General features: G+C 40.5%; 1 protein-coding gene across 2 annotated transcripts in view; it reads left to right on the top strand.

Annotated features, from left to right (window-relative positions):
- Positions 1 to 27,873, top strand: part of LOC124159017 (rap guanine nucleotide exchange factor 4) — a 444,712-nt gene that overhangs the window by 397,039 nt on the left and 19,800 nt on the right. For both annotated transcript variants that reach the window (XM_046534502.1, XM_046534501.1), the window contains 6 exons: positions 7,889 to 8,300; positions 17,074 to 17,290; positions 19,191 to 19,336; positions 23,809 to 23,953; positions 24,791 to 24,970; positions 27,101 to 27,388. In XM_046534502.1, coding sequence (XP_046390458.1) covers positions 7,889 to 8,300; positions 17,074 to 17,290; positions 19,191 to 19,336; positions 23,809 to 23,953; positions 24,791 to 24,970; positions 27,101 to 27,388 — 1,388 coding nt within the window. The remainder of the gene's footprint in view (positions 1 to 7,888; positions 8,301 to 17,073; positions 17,291 to 19,190; positions 19,337 to 23,808; positions 23,954 to 24,790; positions 24,971 to 27,100; positions 27,389 to 27,873) is intronic.

The raw sequence follows: 27,873 nt of genomic DNA, 5'->3' as shown, positions 1-27,873 counted from the left end.
ATTGTTGACCAGTGATGATGACACGAGTATGCAATCTGCTCAAGTTTTAGCTAAATGGTTCCGTCATAGTCAGTCGTCGTATACAAGACTTTACTCTGCCGGAAAGGACCGTGTCCGCAAGCCATCTTTAGGACAACGGAAAATGCGAGGTGGCGTGAGCCAGTAGCGGTCCTTATTCGTCTCCCTCGAACCGTTCCATAATGTGTAATTTATGAGCGTGTTCCCCGAGGCGCGTGACCGGGCGACGCCTAATGACACGCGGTTGCATCGCTGATGACACCGTCGCGGTGCGGAGGTGTTAGTATCATGCCCGGATGGCACGCGCGGCTTCGGATATGCAGACATGCACCCTGACCCCACTTCTCATCTCCCCTTGACACATGGCAGTGGCCATGGAAATTTTACTCAGATTTACCTAATATTGGTAACTAGCGTTATAAGGGGATCGGGTAGGTGTATTGGATAGAGTGGGCTTAAAGACGATCATCCTGCAAAATAAGATGGCCCGAATCAGGGTATCGAGATACCCATGTCGAATAGGCCTTATAAAAATCCTGTTACCATGGCGATTCATTCGTATGAGTGCGATAATTATGAAATATATAAAACCGTGATGCCAAGATGCGTTCGAGCACTATGCATGAATTTACTTCTGTGCTTCCCAGCATCGAACTAATGGTGAATTTTGAAATGGCAAGCGGTTGTCAAACCAGATAAAAAAACGCAGAAGTTGAATTAACTCTCAATACAATCACTAGTTATTTGTTATCAATTATCATTATTACAACAATTTATAGCTTTTATCTCAAAATGGGTGATGATGCGCAATCTTATTGCTGATACTCGTTCAAAACTCTCGTTTAATTAAGCTCAAATGTTACTTGTTTCCGACTGTTATAATCGCGCATTTTCGTCCAAACTTAATTGTATTTAATGTCATTAAAAATTCAGAGAATTAAATAAAACGTCGAAAAGGCTGGATACACTAGAAGAACCGTTTCCATGGTAACTGCAAAGTACACCCAAAAAATGTTTGCGTTGCTGTTATTCGGTAATTAAGAAGTTGCGACCCCATGTTCATGGACATTAAATGCTTTAAATTGTCTCCCGTATCACCTACCTTCTGAATTGCTTGTCCATGAATTTCATTGGCTCTTTAAAGTAAATGGAATTACCTTACTCCTTTAGGTCTCACTTAGCCTCCATGAATTTTGAAATACATTTTTACATATGCCGTATTTAAGCTAAAACTGGTGTTCTGCAGGTAAAGATCGCTAACGTAGCGATTGATGTTTTCATGGTTATTCTACGCATTCAGGAGCACAATTGGCAAATTTTGGTTCAAATGCTCTCTTTTTCAAGTGATCTTGAGGGGAAATAATGCTTCAAAGACCTGTATAGTGGGTTAATTTTTAATCCGAATAAAATACTTAAGCATCCGTAAAAAATATATGGGGTGCATTGCATTTTACCAGAATATTAGTCATTCCGAATATAGTAGTTTTCATTCATGACCTCAACGATGGATATCCAGCTGAATGAATTTTATATGCGGTTTTATGTGTCGCCCCTGAGTGGCGCCTAGAGTATCAAAACTACAACATTTTGGATTTTGTATTCTTCCTTTTTTGAAACGGTAAACATGCAATAAAACACAAACTCCCACATTAATGATAATAATTTTGTAACTGCGGCATCATTACTGGCTTACTCTTCATATACCTCACGTGGAAACCGCAACATTTTCCCTTATCACGTCATAACGACATTATGCTCGTAAAAAAGTAAATAAAAAGAGGAGTGTGATTTAATTACGCTCTACAGCCTTCAATCCGCAATTATTGTTAGGCTGGTTACAACTACGATCATATAACCCATGTTTGATTCCTGACTCGTTTATGTTCTTACTTTTCGTTTCTAATGCGTGGGTCGTGTAGTTTTTATGGTTGATAATCCAATTAATAGATTTTTTTTCCGTATTGATCTAAAATTTACATTAATCGCTCATGCATCTAAGATTTAAATAAATATAGAGTATAAGTATTCATGATGGAACAGTACCACCCTATCTCACCTAAAACAACCAATTTTATATGTATTGCTACGCTTCATTTTTCCCAATTAATGTCTGATAAAACGTAAAAATTAATCGATGCAATCCTTTTTTAAATCTTGTAACTCCTTGCATGCCTCAGCATTTTTAGGTTAGTGTTTGTCTCGGGGAATATAGCTTCCTCTTGTGTAAATTTAATTTTTATAGCCATTAATTTTTACTCGATGTGACTTTTTACAAGTGCTGCAATAACCCAATGCATCACTGAAACTATAAAACACGACCATGTCACCCCTCCTCGTTTTGGCTCCAACACCCCACCGTTTTAATGGCATCAACTATGGGCGCTAAAATATAGGTCAACTTTTGGAGAAAATGCTCGAGCACTCATCGGGTCGGTTTCCTGGTTGATTGCCGTCTCCGCTCTCTCCCCCTTAACGGAGGCGGAACTGTTTTAAACTTTAATCGCCGCAACGCCTGGTAATTCGATCCTCAAAATGCTTTAGGAAGTCCCACACCGTGTTGGTGCGAAAAGGAAGGATCGGGGAAAACGGCGTCCTGGTCCTCGAGAGCTTTTAGGGAAAATTACAATGGACGGGTTAGCCGGGAAATTGGTCGGTTAGAGATGGGGGTAGTTAAGTAGTCGTTGGATAAGGAGGGGAGGAGGGGGTGGACCCTCCAAGGAAGAATCGGCGACTCTTCAACGTACTTTACCGTGCATCGCACCCCCTTGTCCGCCACCTCTACGATAACTCAGTCGCAAATTGGTTGGAAATAAAAAGTGGGATTATCTCATGTTCGCTTTCGTTCACCTTCGCGGGTAATTACTTGAACTTTTGGCGAATTACTCAATTGGCTGGTGTAAGTACGTGTTTTCATTCCAGATTGCCGCCTGTGGGTAGCGGAGGTAGTTTCATAGCAGTCAACAATCCTAAGATTGGTTTGACGCAGCTCTCCACTCAATTCTCCTATCAGCTAATTTTCTGGCACCTTCGTATTTATTCTCTTTTCTTCTTAACCGGTTACTTATATTCTTTTCGAGGTTTTCCTTTTCCGTTCTTGCCATCTACTTATCCCTCGACGATTGTCTTGATTATATCCCAAGATGCTGTAGGTTAGCTAGGTAAACTTTCCTCCGAAACATCTTCTTTTAGTGCTTCCACAGATATTCTAAATGGTGAGGCGAGGAAAAAAGAAAAAAAAAGGGCGCTGAGACAAAAGTGGTGGGTCCAAAAATTTTTAATAACGTGGTATGAATGCATTTCTGAAAATTCCTGTCATTTTAATTCTCGTACAACGCAGTATCTTAAATGATGCGTTGAAAAATTTAGCTCATAAAGAGTCATGAATTCTGTCGGCAGTGCCAACACTAAGTGAAACTGATCAACTGCTATCGGTGCTCTTTAGCAGTTTTTCTCTTGCCCAACATGTTTTATAAGGAGGTAAAAAAAAAGTCTAATCCAACACAACAATCCAGATCATATGATAGTTTCCAACTCCAAAACATTCATTTCAGATATATCTATTCATATTTGCTATAGCGTGGCGTGAAGGCGTCGGGTAGCAATCTTACGTAATGTTATGATGGAACCCTGATAGGTACGTTGGATAAGTGGCAGCGGCGCAAATACGCCAGAAAAGATATCCCTCGAAGCAGCATTGTCTCAGATCTTGGATGCGTGAAACTGGAGAAAATTATTGAGGCCACTGCATTGCCACTGCGTTGCAGATCATTTTTCTCGCGCCGCGTACACTTCGCCTGCGTGGAATCGTCGCATATGTGGTTACTTGGCCTGATTAGTTGCTAATAACCTCGAGGGAGAGTTATTGGACGTATTTTCCATAGCAGCGTGCCGTCTATTAAATGTCTAATACGTTAGTTATCGGCATATGAAGCCTACCCGTTAACTAACTTACTATTGAATTATTAATTATTAAGATTTGAATTATGATGCTAAAAATTAGTTAGGATTAATTCATTTCTTTTCCTGCGTAATTGTTGCGTATAAGTTTCCATGCTATATAGTCGTTTTGTGTTAAACTGGGTGTCCTCGCAGCCCATATTCATTTACTAAAACGATAGTAAATATTTAATCTTCCATAAAATTTATTCTTTCTTCAACACGCTTTAACTTCAACGATAATCTCTGATGACCCGATTATAGCTTACTAGCCTGATACACAGTATGTGCATTTTATAAGATTTTTGTTAAGAATATGGTGTTCATTTATTTAGACTGACTTCTTTCATTTTAATTTGATACTTTTAATTTTATATGAGCCAAAATACTTCTCTGAATATCCCTACAAATGCAAACAGAAAGTTTCATGGACGGAAATGGGTTAAACATAGTGGAAGAAAGAAAGGAGGAAAACTCAATCATTTATTTGGAAATATTTTCATGGAAAATGATGTAAATATTTGTGGGCATCAGTATGGGTTTTTTTTATTGAAAGGTGGTTGGCGACAATATCTCAGTCGAAAATCCTCTCTCCCGACCACAACCTTGTACCGACGTCAGAACATCTTCTCTTCCCCTTCCTCCTTCCTTCTTCCCGAAGGGGAAGGCACTGGCCCCAAATTCGTCTTGTCGGTAATAGCCTCAATTCCATCGCGTGGTTTCGTCACCAACCCCCCACGAAACCCTTGGAGCGCTTACCTCACACTTTGAAGAGTCTCCCCTAACCCCAGCTGCGGTCTCTTTCCCCCACGGTGGCGTGGTGGCGGCCAAGAGGTCTCCCGGCTGACGACAATCTGGGAGAGGCCTTAGAGGAGGAGATGATATCCTTTTCTTTTTCACTTCCTCCTTCGCCTTGAATCCAATTAGTTCGTGCAGGGGGTGCGTGGCTGAGATAGGGCGAGGAGAGTGTGTCGTATATCCCGGGGGCACCCATCCACCCATGTGCTCGATTTCCCACGTGAGTTGCGGCTAGGGTTCGACTGATATTCAAGAGTCGTGTCAATGCTAAAGAGCAAAAAGCCTTACCTCGGTAAAAAGCGTGACGCTATAGCAGCGATTGATTCTCCATTTTTTTAAGGCTGCCGTAAGAAATACTAAATATATATAAAATAAATATGACATGAAAAATGTACTAACGCATATTTTGGGATTTAACGATCATTATCACTTACAGTGGCGCCGACTCCATGGGGCCTGAGGGGGCGCGAGCCCCCTCGGGCAAGATTCGGGCAATTTTTGGGGCAAGATCCCCGGTTTGGGCCCCCCCAATATTTTTTGTAAGTCGGCACCCCTGATCCAGTGACGTGAAATATTTGTTACACTACCAGTGACGTGCGGTCTTGGAGACCTCAATAAATCAAAAATTCATAAAATGTTGCAGCGCCATTGTTATTGTTTTGTTTAATTTTTGTTTGAATGCTTAACCATTCTTAAACTTATATTAAAATTTTTACACTCCCAATACGAACCAATTTGTCATTAAAAATTGTGATTTGAAGCAGCCTCAAAAAACTGATGCCCAAAACACTTGAGTTATAATTATTCTATTTATGCATCAATATGTCGCCAGATTAAAAAAAAAGCCTTTAATGTTAAAGTTGGAAGGCTAAGTAGTAAGTAGCTATGAAATTTTTCCAGCTTATTCCTTTCTTGATGCTTTCTTATGCTAGTGACGTACGGTCTCACAGACCGCTAATCGAATTGAAATTCAAATTTACAAAATTAAATAAAAGGAACATTAATTTTTAAGAGTGGGATATCCTTGTTATGCAAAAATATGAAGCTAACGAGAATTATAGATATTTTGAAGTATTAATTTTGAAAATATTCATAATTTTAGAAACGTAGCGGTCTTTCAGACCGCACGTCACCGGTTAAGGGTTATTATTAAAGTATTCTACAGATTAAGATAGGTTTCCATGGAGTAGTTACAAAGCATTATGGCAGCATCCCCTTCCTTCGTATTCTTCCCAATTCAAATCACAATAAGGTCCACTCCCTTTCATTCCATCTAACAATCCTATTCTCTTCCTTCCTCTCCCTCGTTTACCCAACATTCTACCCTCTAACACTGTTTTCAACATTATCTCCCCACTAAGTAACCATACCGTCTGTCTTCGTATCTCACCTAGAAGCTGTCTCTCTCCTCACCCACCATGCCCAACACTTCGTCGTTCCTCTTCCTCTCCGTCCACAATTCTATGAAAACGTCTGCGAGCAATTTCGAAATACGTACGAGAAATTTAAACAATGCGGAAGGAGAAACGAGGAACAGGTGTGTGGGAAAAAACTCCTCGATGGGAAGCGTAACGCTGGAAAAGTAATAGCTGCGATTGGATCGCTATTTGGAATGATCACCCTACTCCAACGGTAAATTGAATGTGCAAAAAGAGCATTATATTTCATACAATGAGTTTCTGTCGATAACGCCGTACGAGCATGAGTTAGGTGTTTCTAAATATCCCCAAGCATTTTAAATAATGTAGCCTTTTATTCATGAATGAAATAGTCTATGCTCTTTACATTCGACGATGAAACATCTACGTTTGCAGCTATTACGATGCATCTCTATTTTTTTTGGATAAACTTACATTAAATAATACTGTAAAACTTGGGAAAATGTTAGTTTTTGGTCTATTTTTCCTCAGTTCCAACGAAAAAAATGAACGATATCTCGTAGTGGTCATAAATACATTTTTCCTAGGAACTAGTTCGAATGCTCTATGGCCGAGGTTAGTTGGCAGAATTGGATATCGTGACTATTACAGCGACGCTGTGCTTGTGCCAAGGTATTGGCCCCTTTAAGTGGGTTCAATATCTTAACAAAAATTTCGCTGAACACAATTTCTCATTTCCTAACTCTTATCTACGACAGTAGCCAGTGCTCGATTTCGCCTGGGACGCGTCGGAACAGAGATCGCGGGTTCCAGTCACGCCTGAGTAGGTTACCTATATCCAGAGCATGGTTTGTCGTGTACATTTAATTGTTAAGTTAAAAAACCCTGATGTAAAATGGCAATGGTGTTGTTTTCGATTGTACAGGAATACTGTAATATATAACATAAATAATCTTGTACTCCAGGAATGCTATTTTTTTATGATCTAGAGAGCATGAATGAGAAAGTTTAGGTGAATGCATTATATTGCAGATTTTACCTTAGCTAATCTAGCCCAAGTAAGTTGAGTTAGTTTCTAAAATACGAACTCAAACTCAAATTGAGTCTCATATACGAACCACCGAGGTAGAATGCGGACTCATGATCGAGTCTGGTTCTGGAATACGGTCCTTGGTCTTATTTATCTCTTGAATGTTTTCTTGGGCATTTGGTTCCAACGTGCATTTTTCCCCTGTTACTTACACTTATGTACTAATGGGCTGCAGATCTCTCCGTAGTTTTCGGGTTAGCTGCGTCGAAGTTGTTTCCAAGATGACATTTCGCGGCCTAAGCTGGCAATATAAGTTGGCCTCGCCGGCCTCGGTGGCGGCGGGGTTACGTCCTCGCCTGTCAAACAAGAGGTCGCGGGTTCGAGTCCCGCCTGGGTAGGTTTCACCGGTCCAGGGCGTGGTTGTTCGTGTACGTTTACTTGTTAAATTTGTTGAATACCCCGATTTAAAATTGCCAATATGAGCTGTATTCGATGGTTTGAGAATAAAATAAAATAAATTAAATTAAATATTCAGATCAGGTCTTAGCGGTCTGTCAGAGTTTCAGACCTGATCTGAAGATGTGGCGAGCATAGGTCACAAAACTTCATCTTGGAAATAACGTCGTCGCAGCGAACCCGAAATCCATGGAGAGAACTGCAATCCAGCTCTGCGAAAGCCTCAAGGAGACGCTAATGAATGTTCTCGATATGTTTTATTCGATTGCAGTCCCCATCAGGTCAAGTGGCACGCGCAGGATGGGTCCTCCGCACTCTCCTACTGGCCCGCTCCTCTGGCCTGCTGCGGGATAGGCGGGCTTCCACGTCGACGAGCGGCCCCATATCCGGCGGGGGGGCCCACCCTCCGCGGGCGGTGCACCGGCGCTGCGCATCGGGCTCCGACCTGGTGGACTGGCTGCTGGAGCTGGCGGGCGGGCCCGGCGTGGGCAAGCGCACCACCAACCACCACCACCAGCACCACCAGCCGCACCACCACAATCGACGCCACTCGGCCCACGCCCAGCAGCACCAGCAGAACCAACAGAACATGCAGCAGCAGTGCGTGTGTCCGATGGTCGTGTCGCGGCAACAGGCGGCCGCCATGTGGCAGGCACTGCTCGAAGAAGGGGTCATCTCCCATGGTGAGTGGTCGTCTGGCTGAAAATTATTCTCTCTGGCGGGGTTCGCTTTTGATGGCGTTCCACCGTTTTCAACGTTTGTATGTTTAAGAATATTTGATCCCTCCATCAACTTTATCCCAAGTTCCTTCTCAATTAAAAAAATAATTATTACCACATGTAAAAAGGTGCCACTTTAAAGTGGCTATGTAACAGAACATACTTTTAAATAAATGTGCTGGCAATTAATGAATAAAAATAACCGAGCAATAATATGAACAGTTACAAAGTACAGGAAGCACAGTTGGGAAGAAAACCTATTAAGGTGACATGCAAATTTCTATCCTGCCGCGTGAACGGCGATGAATATTTTGCATAAATTACCATGAGAAAAAAATCCCATGGACCGGGAATGGAACCAAGGACTTTAGGCTTTCCGGGTCAATATACAGACCACTACGCTACCCAAGTTCCTGATTACCCATCCAGTACCATGAACCTCGATATAATTGCCATGGGAATTCAGGAACCTGGATTGTGTATTTTTGTGAGCAGATGCCCGGAAAGCCAAAGATCCGTGGTTTGATACCTGGTCCAGGGGAATTTTTTCGCGTGGCAATTTATATAAAAATATTAAGGTTACAGATTGTTTTAAACGAAATAATTGTAAGTAGAAAGGGACCAATATGAGGGGTGAGGAACTTGAGTAGAGAGAAAAGTCAGAATAAAATATAACGTTGAGTAATCGAAAGTCCGGAAATAGGCATGTGAAGTTAAGGATGAGAGCGGGTGGAAAGGAGTAGAACTTTGAAGTTCAGAAAGGTGAGCAATTCAGGGTATTGATGTTGGAGATTAGAATATTTTAAATAAGTTTTAAGTCGACTGTGAGTCTAAGGGTGGTGACACTAGGGATGGAGAGGGAGGAGAGAATACTTCTGGTGGACATGTCGCGATGGGCAGCAATTTATGTTTCACTATTTTTGCAAAGAATTTGGAGGCACTGTCCAGGGATGAAATACCAGTTTATGAGCAGATAGACCAGATTTGAAAACTAATACATATTTGACAGTAGAAATTATCACCTATGAAATGATAAGGTTACACCTCACTCATTTAAAGCGTAAGAAGTTTCAGGGCACGTTGAGAAGACCTTAGCCAACATTTTCCTCTATCTAAAATTTATTAATTTTACTTATGATAAAATACGGAGGAAAATTTTTCAAATTTGGGGCAAATATTTTCTACGGTCTGCTCTGCCGAAAAGTGTAAGATTATAGCACAAGTTTTTAGGCAGAAATACGACATGAATGAAACCAGTCAATCGAGTGTGATGGGTCCTCTAGCCTCCAATTTTACATCTGAGGTAATATTGAGGAACAAAATTTCAAATTCAATTTAAATATTGATCAAGGCTTTAATGAAAAGTTTAGGATTATAGCGTAAGTTTTTAGGGAGGATTTGAGGAGTAATTAAAGATAATCTTTTTAGTTCGAGAAAATAATATTGTACACATAAATATATTTTTTACAAAAGTGCAACATTTTTTATCCCGGATGAATCCTTTGACAATCCTTAGATCCTTTAAAGGCATCACGAATAAAACCAATCAATCGAGTGTATTGGGTCCACTAGCCTCCCACCTTGCACTGAAACTTAACAGCTACTTTAGTTTCGTATAAGTGCTCTGTGGGGAGTGGCGTTTGGAAATCCTTGACCCCCTCCTCCTTTCTGTCATTGCCTATCTGGCTCAAGGAGACAAAGGTACAAAAGCGCCCGCCGCCACCACGTTCGGCTACGTGAGACGTTAGCTGAGTCTGGCGCAGAACACAATGCATGTTGAGGAAATGCCTACCTCACGTCGATCCCTATGGTTACTCACGATGCCAAAACCAATGAATGTAGCTGGATGGTGTGAGAAGCGTATTGACGGACGTTGCTAAAGGCTTTTTTCCATCTTGAAGCGAGCCACTTAGGTCGAAAAAAAATCCACATGCTCATTTCAACCATCTTGGCAATGCTTTATATCCGCTACATTTGATAGTATATCTCATTGCAAGTAAGCAGGCATTGGTTGAAAATAGCTGTTTCGACATGATGTGATCGTACTAAAATTCATTTTTATTCATTATACGTGAATTAACGAATGTTTATTAATGCTCTGGATTTCCCCATAAGATAAAATACAAGCACATATAACAATTTCTGCTCGAACAACAAAAATAAATATACACCTGGCACATTTCTTCTCACAACAAAACGCAAAGCAAAATAGACTGAAGTAAAAATTACCCCAATTTAACAATGAGAACGTACAGAAATGAACAAGAGGAAGAGAAAAATCAGAAAAAAAACTTTAGAGAACTTTTGATAACACACTATGAAAATAAATATAATTTACCGACTTAAGTTCTTGTTGAGGTAATAATTAAAACGCTTTTCTTTGAAAATTGATAGAAAAGAGGAATCTTTTACAGATGACGGCAGGGAATTCCAGAGATTACAGCTGAGAATGAGAAAAGAATTGAGAAAAGTGTTTGTCCGAGGTATCGGACGTAGGAGGTAGTAAGGGTCAGTTCTAATGGTTCTAGAATAAGGGACTAATTTTTGTTTAAACAAGGAAAAACATATGATGGATGCTGAAATAGGGTGAACAGAATTGAAACAAGTACATATTTCCCACCAGAAGATATTGTAAGCCATGACGAGCGTACGCATCTAATGAAAAATGTACATATCTTCATTCAATATTGGAGATCGTTGGACTATTGATCTAAAAATAAACCTATATTTCAAGCGTGATAGAGTAGAATTTTTTCATATTGAAATAAGTATTTGCAATTTTCCACGATTATAAAATTTAATATGACCTCACCTTCGGGCTAATTCACCGTGTGAAGTTATTTTTAAAGATATTGAGGAATGTATATCTCTCTTGTGCAGTAGGTGCCGGGAAAAAGTGCTCGCTTTTGAATTGCAACGATAGCATTTATTCCCCAAAGTTCCTGCTTAGGGCAGGTTAAGTCATATGGCAACAGCTGCAAATACGGCTCAGACAATCTTTTTGCCATACCTCCACACTCGCGTACCATCGTGGATTTCGTCTGCTTTTGACATATTGACGTATTGCTTCGGGGGTCACCTTTCATTCCTTTGACATGACTTCTCGACCTTTGACTTTCTTCTCTGTCGTCCATGACCTTCCTGGACTACGCTTTTGCTTGCCCTGTTTACTTTCCTCTGCTTATTACGCCTGTTTCAATGGCCATCATCCATTCCAGAGCAATCAAAATTGAGAAAGTTTTATGCTTTTCTGCGGAAATTTCAGAACTTATGCAAGGTACCGAAGTGTCCACTCATTTACAAATTGTGCAACTGACGTTCTTTTTCGTCCCATTAATATCGGTGCTATTGATCACGCGCGCTATCCTCTTTTTCCCTCGTTTGGGCTAAATCTCTGCCTAAACTGAAACGTTCTCTTCATGGTACTCTTATATTTCATACACACATAACTGATTTCTTTGTGAGGGCAGCGGCACAATTGCTGCCCAACGGGAGTCTTCTATTATTTTGCATTTATACACTCCATCGCAGTCATGATGATTACATTGACAAACTTCCATCCTCCACCAATGCTTAGCGTTGATGAAAGTTTTCTTATGTAATTATCATCCCTACGATGGAGATTATAGGTGGATCTAATCTTACGTCTGCCAGATTGGAAATAACAGTGAGAATTACTTGCAGATGATGGTAACAACATTATTTTCATGCCATTATACATTATTATTCGAGTTTCTCCCCTATTATATATTAAAACCTGCCCTGCCGTGAGATGGTTACGTATTGCGGAAAGAATGAACCTAATTAGTTCTCTATGTCAACAGCTACCCCAAAAATCACTGGTCGAATCCTTTGATGGTCCTGAGAACAATTCTCTTTTATGTACTTATTGGTTCATCTGATTGATGGAACTCGTCCCAATCAATAGAATTCATTTCCATCATGTTATCGTCGTCGCCTCGAGCAATGAATGACTCTTTGAGCGATCCGTTTGAAGATCTATACAGCTCTCTAAATGTGGCGTTTCCACTCGGAAATACAGAATAAACCCTCTGTTGGTCGAGCTGGTCGCGCGACGCCATCACTAGCATGTCATTCCGGTGCCTCCTCGAGCGTACCGCTATTCATAAAACAATCTGTCGCGTGCCAGGTTGGGACAACGCCGACGCGTGCGTTAGTCGCGCGTGATGGGCGGAGCAGAGTACGCATCTATCAACCAACCTTTTATCATCCTCCATGCAGTGTTTCCCAGAAGGCGGCGGTGTCACTACGGCACTCAATGGTTCCTCCGCATTTCGCATATTTTATGACCGTCAAAAAGGATTGAAAAAGGTCCTTTAATCCATACGTTTATTCTCCGCAAATGACGAGTAGCTGGTTGTTTCGAGCGAGTGTTGTGGCTGTACGAGGGATATTCCTACGATATACAACGCATGTAAGGTGGAATGTATGTTAGGTGCAATGCATGCTAGGTGCAATGTATGCTAGGTGATAGGTGTGTGGCATAGTGCGTAAGTTGTGATTTTATGGTATTGCTGTTCTGCTGGTTATAACTTCACTGAAACTTGAAAGTGAAATTTAAAATTAGTTTTTGGTTGGATCAGATATTTCTTTTTTATGCCCCAAAAAGCTAACAAGCTACTTTTTTTCGCAAGTAAAGATGTCTTCTGCCTATAGGTACCAGGCATATATTACTATATACCTTCTTAAATTTCCGAGAGACTGCCGTTGCCGTTGGCATAACAGCAAGATACGAATTTTGGACGCTCTCGGTCAGGAAAGTTGCGTTAGGGGTAATGTGCGGATTACGGACGGTTTAATCTACCGAGGCAGGTAAAATGTGTGGAGTGCGGATGAGCCGGCGCTCACTACTTCCTCCGGCTTTGGATCTCCAAATGGACATGCGTGCAGCACGGGGTGCGGTGAGGTGATGCAATTTCAATTCCTCGTACGTCTTTCGAGAACAATGCCTGGAGTCACCGCGCGCGGAATTTTTATAACCTCATATTTAAAGTGCTCTCGGCCATATTGCGAATATTTGACTTCGTATTGCCCATTGCCCATTTTGGACAATAGAGCACGTCGTATTCAAGGGCTTGATTGTGTTTTGCTGAAAGTTTTTCGTGAAATTTTTCTAGCATCATTTGATGTTGTGTTATGGTGTGGTGGTATTAAATGTATTGTTATTCAGGTCAAGATCTATACCCCAATATGCTGATCAACATTAAACATTGAGGTCAAGAAAAGGAAAAAAAACTTAATTTAGAGAAAAAAATAAAAGTATTTCAAGAAAATCATGTCTTCTTGTCCATAAAATTGTAGCTTTCAGGAGAGGTATTTTTCGGGATCGATTCAAAGAAGTCCCGAAAAACTAATATTTTGATGTTTTCGTTTTACAGTATTCCCTAAAGTAAGTGCTGTAAAATTCTAATGAGAATGATGACAACTGGAGTGGTTTTTTTCATTATTTGCAGGGTAAGAAATTCCACAAAATTTACACTTAGATTGTTCATTTTGATGAACTCTCAAAATAAATATCTTTTGTCACTTCTTGCTTCATACACGAACTTGATATTTTTTAGAAAGAATATAACTTTACTTTGAAGTTATATTCTATCTTTATTAGAGTTAATGTTGCTAAAATCGTAAATATTTGCCGTAGATTTACTAAGTTTACCGGAGCTTACCAAAGGAACCCAGTCTGAGAAATTGGATCGCTTTTTCTCAGCGTAACAGTCCTCTTTATCGATAAGTTTTTGTTCAAAATGATTTCCCCTAAAACGCATGCAAAATGAAAGCCTCTACTATTTCTAGAGGGATCCAGCTCTTCATCAGAAACGCAATAAATTGTACGCTTAAAATTTCATATTAACACTTGTCTCGAGGTGGAGTATACTCAGGAAATCGAGGACATTTCTCTCATGGTAAATGTTAATACTTAATGAATACTACTCTTACTTCATATTCAGACATTTCTCTCAATTTTGAATCATCACATCTCGTCTTAAGCACTTAAATCGTGTTTTATAGTTATTTTTCAAGGAAGGTCACGGTTATACTCGTTTTCTGACCCCTTTAAGATTGCCTTCTGCTCTATTCTTTGGTACACTTAACTCGCAGGTGAAGTTTACTTTCGGGTGCTCCAGTAATGCTAGTTTTGCAGGAGTAGGAGACCACGAATGAAATTTGTTTAGGTAAATTTATTATTTTGTATACTATACCGCAGTTACTCTGGCTCAAGTGAATTAGTTTTTTTTATAAAATAACTCAAACTAAAAGTCACCTTGAGTTTGAGAGTGAGTGAAGAGCGAGGACTCATGATTGTGTCACGTTCTGCAGTACAACCCTGAGTCTACAATTCGAAGACTTCCTCCCACCATGGGAAGGGGAAGGAAAAAGAAAGGAGTCGCCACCGTCATTATGAACTCGAAGACGCCTCCGAGGTAGGGGTAGAAGAGCAAGGTAGTGGGAAGATAGAATCTCACGCCGTCATTAGGGCAACTCGAGCTAATACTAGCGAAACCAGACACATCGTTCCTAGAAAAATGGAAGGTCATCCTGTAGGAGAATGATCCAGAGATTCGGAGAAAACGGTAGGACGGATTGCCCTAATGATCGTTGCGGTACGTCTTTCCTTTTTTCTAGCCTTGCTCTCCCATCCTGAGGAGCGGCGTGTAAGAGTCTTCGACACCTCAGCAGTCGTAGATCGGAAAAAGCCGGAAAAAAGTTCAAAATAGCTTTTGTCAAATAGAGGCTTTAAACTTAGCGTAAATACTCATAAATGATTACCTATTATGTATTTCTTGTCATTTAACATAAATACGACCCCATACTGAGATATAGTTGCCCAAACATGACCAATTTTGCAAAATAATGCGCGATCTCGTTTCAGGTGGTGTTGTGTTGGTGTGGTTTTTATGGAATGTTCCTTTCACCTGGTGATTTGCCTGTACTCCCCGTGATTTTTGAAGATTTGGGCTCTCATCTGTCTGGTTTTGCGACGCAAAATGGCGTACCCATTTTTCACGAGAAATTTGACATAAAGTAGACATTATCTTCCGTTTATGAAATACATAACTGGGAAAATTTACACCAGAATGTTAAGTAGAGATTTATTTTGACTACTAAGCAGAAATCATGGAAATAGAAGTATGCGACCGCGAAAATGAGAGCGGTTTTTCGATCGCGCGTCAAGGATGAGCTACACGGCGCGGGATCCTCAGGTTCGTTAACAGCGATCGATTTTTCAAATTTAAAAAAATTTATTCTTGATAATCGTCATTTAAAGTATGGAACTTAGTCAGTATTGAAGTAAAAAACTACACTATGGATATTACCCGGACATTGGATCGATCGACTGCACCATTTAACGCATTGCTATGGTGAAGATGCTGGGGATTGGATATTTTTCACGATCATCCCACGTATAATAAATATGCTTCGGGTATGAAGTTGGGTTAAGAGATTAAGTCGGCATACAAAACTGAAATTGACAGTTACCGGAGAAGCAACAAACGATACTCTTTTTCCCTTTCCACCCTCACCGAGGTGGGTCGCGCTGTGTCGACGCGTCGCGACATGTAAACCCAGCTTCAAGAGCGTATCTCCGCGGAAGTCAAATCTCTCACTTACCTTTCTTGCGGCGTTCCTAATTTTTTTCAGTGCTCATACAGTTTAATTGTTGGTGTCCAAACCCTTCTCTCCTCTCGCCTATCAAGGCGGCTGGCGAAGAAGTATGTTGTTATGTATGATATATGCATCGGTTTACGACGTTCTACGTCTTCCGATTCCTAATATTTATGCCTCCTGGTCACTCCACAATTATTCATTCAATTCTCTTTCAGCATTTATTTCTGTTCCCAATGTAGCCAATCTTTCATTAGCTTACCTCCCCGTTGCCTTCCATCTGGATTCCACTGCAATATTTGTTTCTGGAGTCTTTCAATTCGTTCCACGTGCCCATACCACTCAAATTGCTGTTTTTTTCGTCACAACTTATGTCACTTTTTCCATGATGCTATAATCGTTATCATTTCTTTTAAAATTTACCGGCCGCTCTTGGCCAGGAGACCATTTCCGTGCTCAATTTTGTTTTCAATAGTGTCCTCATTTTTGGACCTGATTGCATGGGCGGAGTTTAGAGTTTTATGTTGGTGGGGCCAGCACCCCTGCCATTGATTAAAGGGCTATTGAATACCCTCCTGGGATCCTCCTCTGAAAAATCAGTTTTAATTAGCCTCTGAAAACAGCATTTTTAAGGACTATCTGAGGCTAAAATGGTTTGGCATTTCTTAAGGTTTCGTAACTTCTTCGGGAAAAATAACCATATAAGTTGGGGTGGGATAGACTACCTCTGGTCAGGGGCGCAGCCAGGAATTGAGGCTGGCGGGGATTTAGGTGCAACTAATACCGGGGTGTTTGGGGGTGTGGAATACCCAGCAGGATAAGCGGTAGGTGCGAGATTAATAAATTGCGGAATTTTAAGATAAATGGTTCAAAATGGTGAGTTTACGGCTTTCTGAGGGATATTTTATTGATCCTTACCCTATTCTATTATTAATATCAATCCAATTAAGTAAAATGGATTAAACTTAAGTATTTCTCTGAGCTCTGGGGGGGGGGGGTTAACCCCCAAAACCCCCCCTCGCTGCGCCTCTGGTCCCCCTAAAACTCCACCTATACCTGATAGGTGTGATCATCCCGTAGTGAGTGATGGAATCATCTTCTCTTCTTGCAGTGACGCAGGAGCAGCCGTTCAAAGACAAGTTCCTGTTCTACCGCTTCTGGCAGGACGCGGAGGGTGGCGGTGGCGGCCGCGCATGGGACGGCGAGGGCAGCGACTGGATGCCCACCAACGAGGAGGTGGCCGAGGCGGAGGAGGAGTGCATCGAGGCGCTCGCCGTCCTAGCGCAGAGGGCGCCCGACGCCGCTATGAGGCTCATCCTGCGCAAGCCGTGAGTATTAGCCCTCCCACCCCCACAAATATTACAATAATAATATATAATAATAATTAGACTTTGTTGGGGAAGATTGGGACAGAAAGTGCAATTTTCCATATAACCCCTCGTCAAACATTGAAGATTGCATTTGCAGAAGAATGCATTGCCAAGTTTTAAAATTAAATTCAGTCAAATTGTAACAATAGAGACTTATAAATATGATTGAAAATTGAAATGAAAATGCAAAGAGAACAAAGTTGCATTTACCAAATGTAAAAAGATGTGAACAAACGTGTGAAAAATCATATTAACTTTCGTCCTCATTGGAAAAGAACTCGCTGCAGAAAAACGCCCACACAAGAAGAGGGACGTAAACAAGGGGCTGCAATAGAGGATTCTCCGATCGAGCGCTAGATCTGTTGTCATTCACGACGCATTTAAATTACTAGCTATCTGTATGAATTTTTGACATGCTTCAACTCATGCATGCATCTCTTAATACGCTAACCTTTCGTTTTCTATTACTAACTAATAGTTTTATTTACATGGTAGCAAGTTCGTGTCCATAGCGCTCTCCTAATTTCTGGTCTGTTCGCGTGTCACTGCCCTGTGTGCTTGGCTTGTGTCCAGCAAGCGAGCGCGTTACTGATTAAGGCTCGGATGAGAGCTGCATGCCTGGTGTGGAATCACCCCATGCCATACACCCTAGCGATGGCTCGCACGGAATCATGAAGATGTAGATGTAAATTGATTTACTACACAACTGGCGTCGCTGATGGCTGAACGATTCGAATTTCATGGGAAGATTAGCTACGGCCAGGGCTTCACCGTATTTAATACACATGAATATATAATCTTTCGAAGTGATAACGTTCCTTTGCAATTCTTTTCAAAAGCAAATGCGCTATTGCAAACATTTAAAATAAATGAAACGTTTCGCACTCGTCGCCATGCTGCGGGCATGGTTGAAAAACCGCTAAATTGTGTCATATGAGGCTGCGTATATGAATGAATCTTTTACCGACGGGCTGGGGACACGGACTTCTATGTATTCCCCTTGGACCACCCTAACATTCCATTCCTGAACTTATATCTTCCACTTCATTCTTTCCACCATTATGTTCTCAACATTCCCCCTAGTCTTTGGGTACATTTTCAATCCAAACTATTACATAATCCGCGGACGCAGCGGTAGCTTTGAAAGCTTTAACTATATTATGCCTTTCTTAGAATTGTAAGCTTTAAAGTGAATAAATATATTTAACTCCCTATTATCTCCTGATAGCGTAAAAATGAAATGCAAGGGGCCATCGGGTTGGTGTGGTGGCTAGAGTGTTGGCTTCCCACCCGGCGAGCTCGGGTTCAAATCCCGTCAGTGGCAGATAATTTTCAGAGATTGCCCGATCCATGCTTGAGTGTTCTGTGAAGGACATTTCAAGCGCAACACTCCGTCGGATGGGGCGCTAAGCGGTGGTCCCCTTGGCGCCTTTCGTTAAGAGCAGGCTAATGCCGACGCCGGGTTTCTCTCCACCCTTCCTTCCTTACCCTTTCCTCATGGCGCAAATGACCTCAGCTGCCGGTCGCCTCCTCCAAATATCATCATCATGAAATGCAAGTAAATAAACTGAATTTCACCGATATTTTTTGCGAAACAAAGTTTTGTAATTATTTTGTTAACATTTACGTAAAAAATTATTTAGCATATCATTCTGATCAACGCAAATAATTTTACTGCGAATTTTTTTATTTGGAGCCTATCACTTTGTACTCGTGCGCTTGACGGCGTGCTAAATCACTTGTATATGCAGGGCCCTAGATTTTGGGTAGCGAGGTTTCACTGTGGAACAAGGTTTATATTATTTTCATATATGTATACTTCAAAATGTACTCTCCTAACCTCCGAATGCTTTTCCAGGACGCACGAGAGGACAGCCGATGACCTCGAAACTATTTATGAAGAACTCCAGCACATCAAGGCTCTCTCTCACCTGTCGAACTCCGTGAAGAAAGAATTGGCCTCGGTCATCGTATTTGAAGCTCACCCTCGTGCCGGCACCGTTTGTAAGCATGACCCCATCTCGAGATTTTTTTCTATTTGATAAAATATGTGGTAAACTTCTCTCTCCTCTTTCAAACGAATTCAACATTTTTTTGCCCCTTAGCTACAACATGCCTCGTGTGTATAAATGGTCCCATGAAATCTCATGACCTATTCCTATCCCTTTATATTTTGATTGGCATGAATTTCAAGTAAGTAAAATTGGGTCATTTTTACTAGGTCTATAAGTACCATAAATATTCATATGACCATGTATTTTATTTTTCTGTTCGCGGCGTTTTTAACGTACATTCCTCCCAGTACTAAGCAGTTCCTCGGAGCGGCGGATCCAGGATATGCCTTCTTTGATAGTTAATATTTTAGTGGGATTGATCATGCTAGTTAGATGGTAATGATACGCTGTATCGAAACCGGTCGCAATATATTTTATTTTGTGAAACAGCTAAGTGTTTTCTTAACCTTTGTGCATCATGAAAGAGTTTCACCATGTTACGCCAACCACCATCGCATTTATCATGTAATAGCTTTGCTTTTCATAGAGAAAAAATCCTTGTTGGATAGATACGAGGGAAGTTCAATAAGTTATTCAACACATTTTTTTCTGAAACAAGGGTGGTTTTATTCAGCATTCAAATACACCATGTTATTTCCCAATCTTTTCGCTACAAAACACTATTTTTCAATGTAATCTCTATTCAATACTACGGCTTGACGCCACCTTGAAGGCAGGGATGGCAAGTTAAACGAAACGAAAATGTTTCGTTTCGACCCGGATCGAAACGAAAATACGAGGCCTGGGTTTAGTTTCTTTCCCGCACGAAATTAAAATTACCAAGGAGTTTAGTTTCGACCCAGGACGAAACTTTACTCCCGCGAACGAAACTAAATTAATGGAAACTTCGCTTCTCATAGTTAAGTTTCGATCCCTGAAGTTGAGTGGAGGGAGATAAGGGTGAATAGTTTCGATCCATCACGTTAGACGTATGTGTAGAGAGGTTAAAAAATTGAGCTTCAAAATCGAATGGCCAGTTGGCGTTCACCGTTCTCCTGTCCGTGGTAAAAATATGAGTGCCCCATGCATCTAATGGCGGTGCGCCGAGCCTCTACTTCATTCAACCAAACATTCGTACTCGGTGTGTGGGTTGAAACTAAACTGTTCAAAGGTGAAGCACGTGGTCCCTCCGCTGCGAAACATTATCTGATGTATGCTATGTTTCGTCCCAGAGTTTTACTTTTGTTGTAACCCGAAGTAGTTTTGACTCCGATTTCGTTTCGAGCCTGAGTTTATCTCCCAGGGTTTAAATCCATTTCGTTTCGTTTCTACATTTCGCTCCTGGGAACGAAACTATTGAAATTTTACTGGTTTTGACTTTTTTTAAATTTCTCATGCCATCTCTGCTTAAAGGGATTGCCTGTATTCCTGCACAGTACCATTCCACTGGCCACAGTCGGGGCCAGCGTCTATTCTTCATCATCGCCGCTACGGTGACGATGAAACAGGCGCTGCCCAACGACTCACTGTGCTTTTGTCCACTGCCATATCACTGTAGACATGCTGCAAGCATCTACGAATATGTGAGATACCCTGGTTTTCCGTCAAAAGAAACTCAAATCACTGCCTGTTGTTTGGAAAGCACCTCGGTTACACACGCCATTTTATAGCGCTGTCACCGATCGGAAGTCAAATCAACTATACAGGAAGAAGCGGGAATGTTTGGAAATGTTCCACAAGAAATGGCAAGTTTTTCAAGCAAAATTGGTCGTGAAGAAATGTGTTGGATTTCTTATTAAACTCATCCCGTATTATCCCAGCAGTAAGGATTGCTGGTGTAGTAGTGGAGGTCCGGAAGTTAACGACAATTTTGAGAATTTCGAGGATTGAAACAGCGCTCTAAGGTTATCTCATTATTAATTTTCCAAAGAATTAAGTTTTTAAAACAAATATTTATCTCTCCTCTCTTTCGGGGCTCTTCTCTCCTGCGTACATTCGACAACTGAACAAAATTACCATTTTATCTTTAGTAAATTGGGAGCGTATGTAGAGCTTGGCAGCTGATCGAGGGGTCTTGGTTTCAAACCCTGGTTGAATCCTGAAATTCCTACCCTGTCTAAGTGTAACTCACACGCTTGTAGCTTAGTATGGGGGTGAGCTCCACCCTCACCTATCCAAAACAACCTTCGTGTTGAATCACTGAGTGAGTAATAATATAAATTGGATATTCCAGAGAGGGACAATGGCCCCACCAATCCGCTCTCTGGATCCGCCACTGTAAGTTCCTCGTTAATATGAAGTCCTTATGAAATGTATTTTGACTGTCTTCCCATTGTTGGAGTGATTAATTCAGTTTATCACCGGCTATAAAAAAATTCACTCTACTGTAGGTGTCTTAGTTTTTGTGGGGTTCTCGCCTTCGTTTTTTTTTCTCTTCCCTCCGTCTCGACACTCGATGTTTCTCTCACTCTCTCTCTCTCCTGTCGATAACTGTGGAGGCGAAAGAGGAGAACTCGCCGCGGAAGTTGATTGCTCGGGTGATTGATGATATCGGCTGGAGCAGAGGTACAGACACTGCACCGTCCGACTGAACAATTTCTCACAGCCCATCTCTCTATCGCAACTACACTCCCGTAGTGAAATCTCCATGATAGCGTTCGAGGAAATATTTTTATTACCTTATCCAGTATGATTCTTTGCGTCGTAATATGCGGTAATTTTAACTATACTTCTTCTGCTATCGTCTAGTATATGCCTCCCCTTATTTTTTCTTAAATTTGTGTATATTTTGAAATCGTGGTAACGTCAAATTTTATTTGATTTTTTTAATGTAGTTTATTTTCATTAGCTCCTCATATACCGAGCGCTTTGCTGTTCACTGTATCATAGATCCCCATTTATCTTGCTTTATGTTCTCAAATTCATAGTATATTTGAAGAATTACATCAAATATACGAACGAGGCTTTACTTTCCTCAGTTTTACTGAATTGATACTTCTTTGGATTCTTTTGTAATGGCCGTATTTTTATGGTTAACTCTGTCTATTGAAAGTATGGTTTCTCTATAATCATCGTTTTGGGGAAATATATGAGTGATTTTTAATTTCTATACCTAATTGCTCCCGAAATTGTAATTATCGTACATTCGCGATTTCGTAGAATGTTTTTTTGAAAGCTTATTCTGTCTAATATTGCAATCATTGATATTCTATGGTGTTTGTTTGGTGAAATCAAAGATGTTGTTCAATTAATAAATGCAGGCTTCACCTCGTTGAAGTGAAAATCTATTTTAGTTCTAATACGTGCAGTAGGCCTCTAGAAATATTATATTTAGTCCGAGCGTGTTTCCTCGACTTGCGGCATAATTGAGGTCTTCGGTGATGTATATTTGTATGTTGCATACGTTTTAATGAATTTATGTTCAAAAATTTAATCTGCTCGAACAAAAATTTTTATTTAGAATTTAATTTAAATAAAATTACTTACCATAAACTCAGATATACGTAATGATGACCCTGGCGATACCGCATAACAACAAAACGGAAGGGTTTCTGGAAATATTTGTTATTTATTTGTTTGTTTATTTATTTATTTATTTGTTATTTCGTATTTCCGTACTTGTAGTCTATTTCCTGGTGATCGTATGACATTTAAAATAAATAAATTGAAAGTCTGCCAACCTAAGTTCAAAGTAAAGGGAGAGGATATACCCTTAAAATTGTAGTGCTAGAAAGGAAGATGTTAAAAATATCTTCAGATAGTCGTTTCATTCTGTTATTGCTCTATGCAGGAATAGTTTTCTTCAAAATATCCGTTTACAGCATCTTGAACTTAATTTTGAATGTTTGATCGTTCCTTCATATGTAGCGGGGTAAGTCCAGCTTTTGATCTTGTAACGTTTTTTTTATTTTTCCTCTTCATACTTCACAAATATGTTATTACACTTTATAAACAAATTCGGTAGCAAAAACACATCCGCACTCCACCACTATTACAATCCAACTTCCTATACACTCCATCCCGCGCCGTCAACATCAATACCTCCCTTCCACCTCTGCTGCTCATTATTGCCCGCTTCATTGTCCTCCTCCCATCAATCCTCACACCAACATCCAACTCAAAACAACTCAAAATTAAGTGTTACAACCTATTTCCTTCCAACCTGGCTGTATTTTAAGGGTTTATAGACCCCACATAACCTATATATGATTCTCCTGACTTCTAATGGCTTCCATCTCTAACGGACACTGACCCCCTTCTATACCTCCCTAGAATACTCTAATTACGCCTTTCCCAGTACTGTAACTCGACCTATCTGCCTATTCTTTGAAATTTTTCAAGCGTTGAAATATCTGTACTGCTAAAATAATTCAAACATGACCATTATTTAATTATTATTTTCAAAAAGGTAAATTCGTAATTTTTTCTCACTTGCGTTCGATTGATGGTACACGACGACTCTTTTACATTCTTCCTTTGCAGTGTTCCAGCAAGGCGACGAGGGACGCTCGTGGTTCATTATCCTAAAAGGGTCCGTCAACGTGGTCATACACGGCAAGGGCACGGTGACAACGCTCCACGAGGGAGACGACTTTGGCAAACTGGCTCTCATTAATGACGCTCCCAGGTAAACATCAATCGGATTGAACCTCTGATCCTTCCGTTTGATTGTAATCAATCAACTTTTTATTTATTTATTGATTTTATAGTTTTCCCAACAGCATAATTACAGGGAAAACTCAATTCATATCAAGTATATAAACATACTAGTGGATATACAGTCCCAGTCGTTACAATTTATAAATTACATCAAATTTAGTCATTAGAATCCATCAATAACGTCAGAGCTTTACGAAATTTGTTTCTTTCATGAAATAGATCAAGATCACTGCAATATTTATTATATTTCTCACACATTCTATCTAGTGGCGAATTTTTGGGATAATCGGTGTTTTAAATAGCTTAAGTAATACCAAGACTTGGGTCTCAAATGAATATTTGGAGCATAAAAAATTTTACTCTTCATACAAAAGTGGCATTCACCAATATTTATAATGTTTTAAAGCGTAATACTAGTAGAAAATATATCAATACTACATAAAAAATACATAAATATATTCTTTTCCTCATCACATTAGTAAGTTATCATGCCATGCCTGGTTAGTTATACAGGAAATTGCCATACATTATTAGTAAGTAATTTGTACACTTTGTTTATTTTTATTCAAGTACACATAAAGGTACATATGTATTCGAATAAAGTTGATTTATTTGCCTTCGTCGGTATGCGTAATTGTGGAAACGGCCTACCTCGCGCAAACTGGGTGCGACTCGAGTGTTCCCATCATGCCTGACCGTTGCCCTTACTTCCTCCGTTCCGTCGATGAGCTGGAGGAAAGGAATTGCAGTGTGAATTTCCTCGTCTCTCATTTCTCAACTTTCTCCGTTGTTTCGTTCGTCGCAGGGCGGCGACGATCGTGCTTCGCGAGGGCAACTGTCACTTCCTGCGCGTGGACAAGGACGACTTCGACCGGATCCTGCGAGACGTGGAGGCGAACACGGTGCGGCTCACGGAACACGGCCACGACGTGCTCGTGCTCGAGAAGATATCGGCCTCCGCCGCCGTGCCCCGCTCGCATTTCAAGTGAGTGGACGACTCTCTCTCCCATTTGACCATTTACCCCGGCCCCATTCAATAGGACGCATCACTCCTCCTCGTATGGTCGTCATTTTTTCATATTGTCCGGCTTATTACTTCGTGGATCTCTCCACATCTTCCGGATTTTCACCAAGCTGGTTGCACGGGGTTAGTGACAATTTCGCAGCCGATTCCAATCATGGGTACAATAGGTGTCAAAAGTGTTCCTTCAGGTCGAAGACGTCCGGCGGAATTGACTTGAAGCCGCTTCGACCTGAAGACGCCTGGTGGAATCCCGGCGTAACTGTCGTCAACCTCTGGCTACCAACGCGGCGAAAACCCGGAAGATGGAGAGGTCCACGAACCCAAAGCGGCACGAAAAACTACGAGCCAACAGCGTACTACTTGTTGAATATTTATTTATTTTTTATTAATAAGTAGTTATTATTCGTACGAAAGATATGTTCCGTATACATTCCATTTTTCCATAAACTTGTTGCTGTTTCATTAAAATTTTGAAATTTTCATGGGAAAATTGCTGAAATTTCGCGGTAACTGAGTCATGGGGAATTTGAATGTGTTGTGGGTTGCGGGAAATCAGGATATATGTTTTGGCAAAGTAAGCTAATCGATACCTCCACCGCAAAAACGCTCAACAATCGCCCACCGAATCAAATCCGCTCATCCAGTAGCCCAACAATACGAATCCGCTCAGCTGGCAGTGTCCGGAGCATAAACGCTCACCTCCAAGCTTGGAGAATAGGAGATGAGCGTTTATGCTTCGGACACTGCCAGCTGAGCGAATTCGTATTGTTGGGCTTCTAGCTGAGCGTATTTGATTTGGTGGGCGATTGTAGCAGCGTTTTTGTAGTAGAGGTATCGTAATCTTATATACATATTGCCCAAATGCTCTGGTATTATCCAGGTGGTTTTATGAGTGTTAGTTATTGATTCCAGTGTAAGTAAGCATAATTTATCTCGATGAATATAAATCATAATTGATCATTCATTTTACCAATGAAATTATATTGACATGGTGCAGTGATCACTATTCAAGTAATTTCACCTTCGTGAATTATTTCAAATAAAAAATTTTATTGAATAATTTATGTATTCATGTTTGATATTCTGTAAGGGTTTATCATGAAATGATCTCTGCATTATGTACCATGAGGTTGACATTTTTTTAATCCTAGCTTTTCACTACAAACAGGTATCATCTGCCACAATAATCCACCTATTTTTCAATTTTCTGAATTTATCCTGGTGAATTATTACTTCTCATTTCACTCCTGCATTATACTCCTGCATACCCTCAACTGTAGTGTTTGTATATCTAGACTACATTCCTATGAGAAAGTTATAGTAAAAAAGTATATAGTCAGATGTTTCCAATTCAAATTTACTGGTTTTCTGAGTAGGTGCTTAGGATGCATACTACTTAAGACCAGGATCCTAAAATCAATTTGATTTTAATTTGGCGAAATAATCTTTCTTAGAACTTTGCCTCATAATTATGTTTGATATTTTTAATATTCTGTAAATTACACCCTTGACCCAGGTATTATATTTTCCAATGGAGAATTTTATTGAAATAGCTTTTAGTTTTAATTTTGAGAACTGATTATTTTTCAACATCATCAATATCAAGTAATTGTTGCAATCCAGTTGTTCAATAAAATATCGAATGAAATCTGCAGAAGTTATTGTTTCAAGCAAGGGTAATAGTCATGTAATTAACCAGAAGAATGTGGTATTTGTATTTCAAATCTGATGTGAGCAGTAATGAATTTCTATTTAATTGCTGTAGGAAAATATTCCTCCGGGCCAAAAATTGAACCATTTAAGACCTATCCAGGTTCACTGATTCCCATGGTAATTTCACTAATGCTACAGTGGTAAATTTATTTTAACTAAAAGTAATTCTACCAAGGTTGCCATGGTATATTTTCCATGGTCATCTTGAAACTTGGATAAGTATGGTGGTATGCCCAATGCCTTGGAAAACTGTCTGTGGCCTGCCAAATGTCTCTGGTTTAATTTCCAGTGCAGTGCAATTTTTTCCCATGAGTTTTACTATGAGTCCAGAATCAGATGGTTTTTGGAAAATGGAACATTTCATTTCTTTCCTCGTAGGTACACGGTAATGGCTGGCACACCTCAGAAGATGCTGGAGCACCTCCTGGAGACGCGTTTGGATGGGCGTGGGGCAAGCAAGAGCAGGGGGAGGGGGAGTGCGGGCGGAGACGATGAGGAGGAGGGTGGGGGGGATGATGACGAGGACAGGGAGGATGACGATGACGACGCCAATGACCCCCCACCCTCCCCCGTCCACATTTCGGCAGACCCCTTCCTCGACGACTTCCTCCTCACGCACATCATATTCATGCCCACGCATCAACTAGTCACCGAGCTTAGCAGACAATATCCTTTTGCAACATGTTATTGGATTATTCTGTGTTCAAAAGTGTGTAATTGAGGTTGAACTGACAAGGCCTTGCTCTCTAGATACTACAGAACTAGCACTCTGCACTCTTCTGGTGATGTCAATTTTTATGATTTTCATATGAATTTTTTTCAATATAAAATTACATGGTGCACTTGTCTTCCTTGAGAACGTTGAATTGATGCTCATGGTCTATTATCTTGAGAGAGTTTGAGCTTAATTGGCCACTTGGACATCATACCCTTTCCCTTTGAGTGGACTTTTCCCACATTTTGATAAATGGAACATCGTTAGCCTGTCAATGAATAAAAATTGAAAGGAATGGAGCACTCGAGGCTTTGGTATTAGGGTGCACATAATGCCCAGACAATCATTTTAAAATGACTTTTAGTGCCAGAATTTAAACTTTTATCAGTCATTCATCCATACTTAGACATTATTTTACTTGATATCTGGCCAATGC

This window comes from Ischnura elegans, chromosome 5, assembly GCF_921293095.1.
Source record: "Ischnura elegans chromosome 5, ioIscEleg1.1, whole genome shotgun sequence".
Lineage (NCBI taxonomy): Eukaryota > Metazoa > Arthropoda > Insecta > Odonata > Coenagrionidae > Ischnura > Ischnura elegans.
The sequence above is the reverse complement of the archived record's forward strand: the minus strand, read 5'-3'. Positions and strand labels throughout refer to the sequence as shown.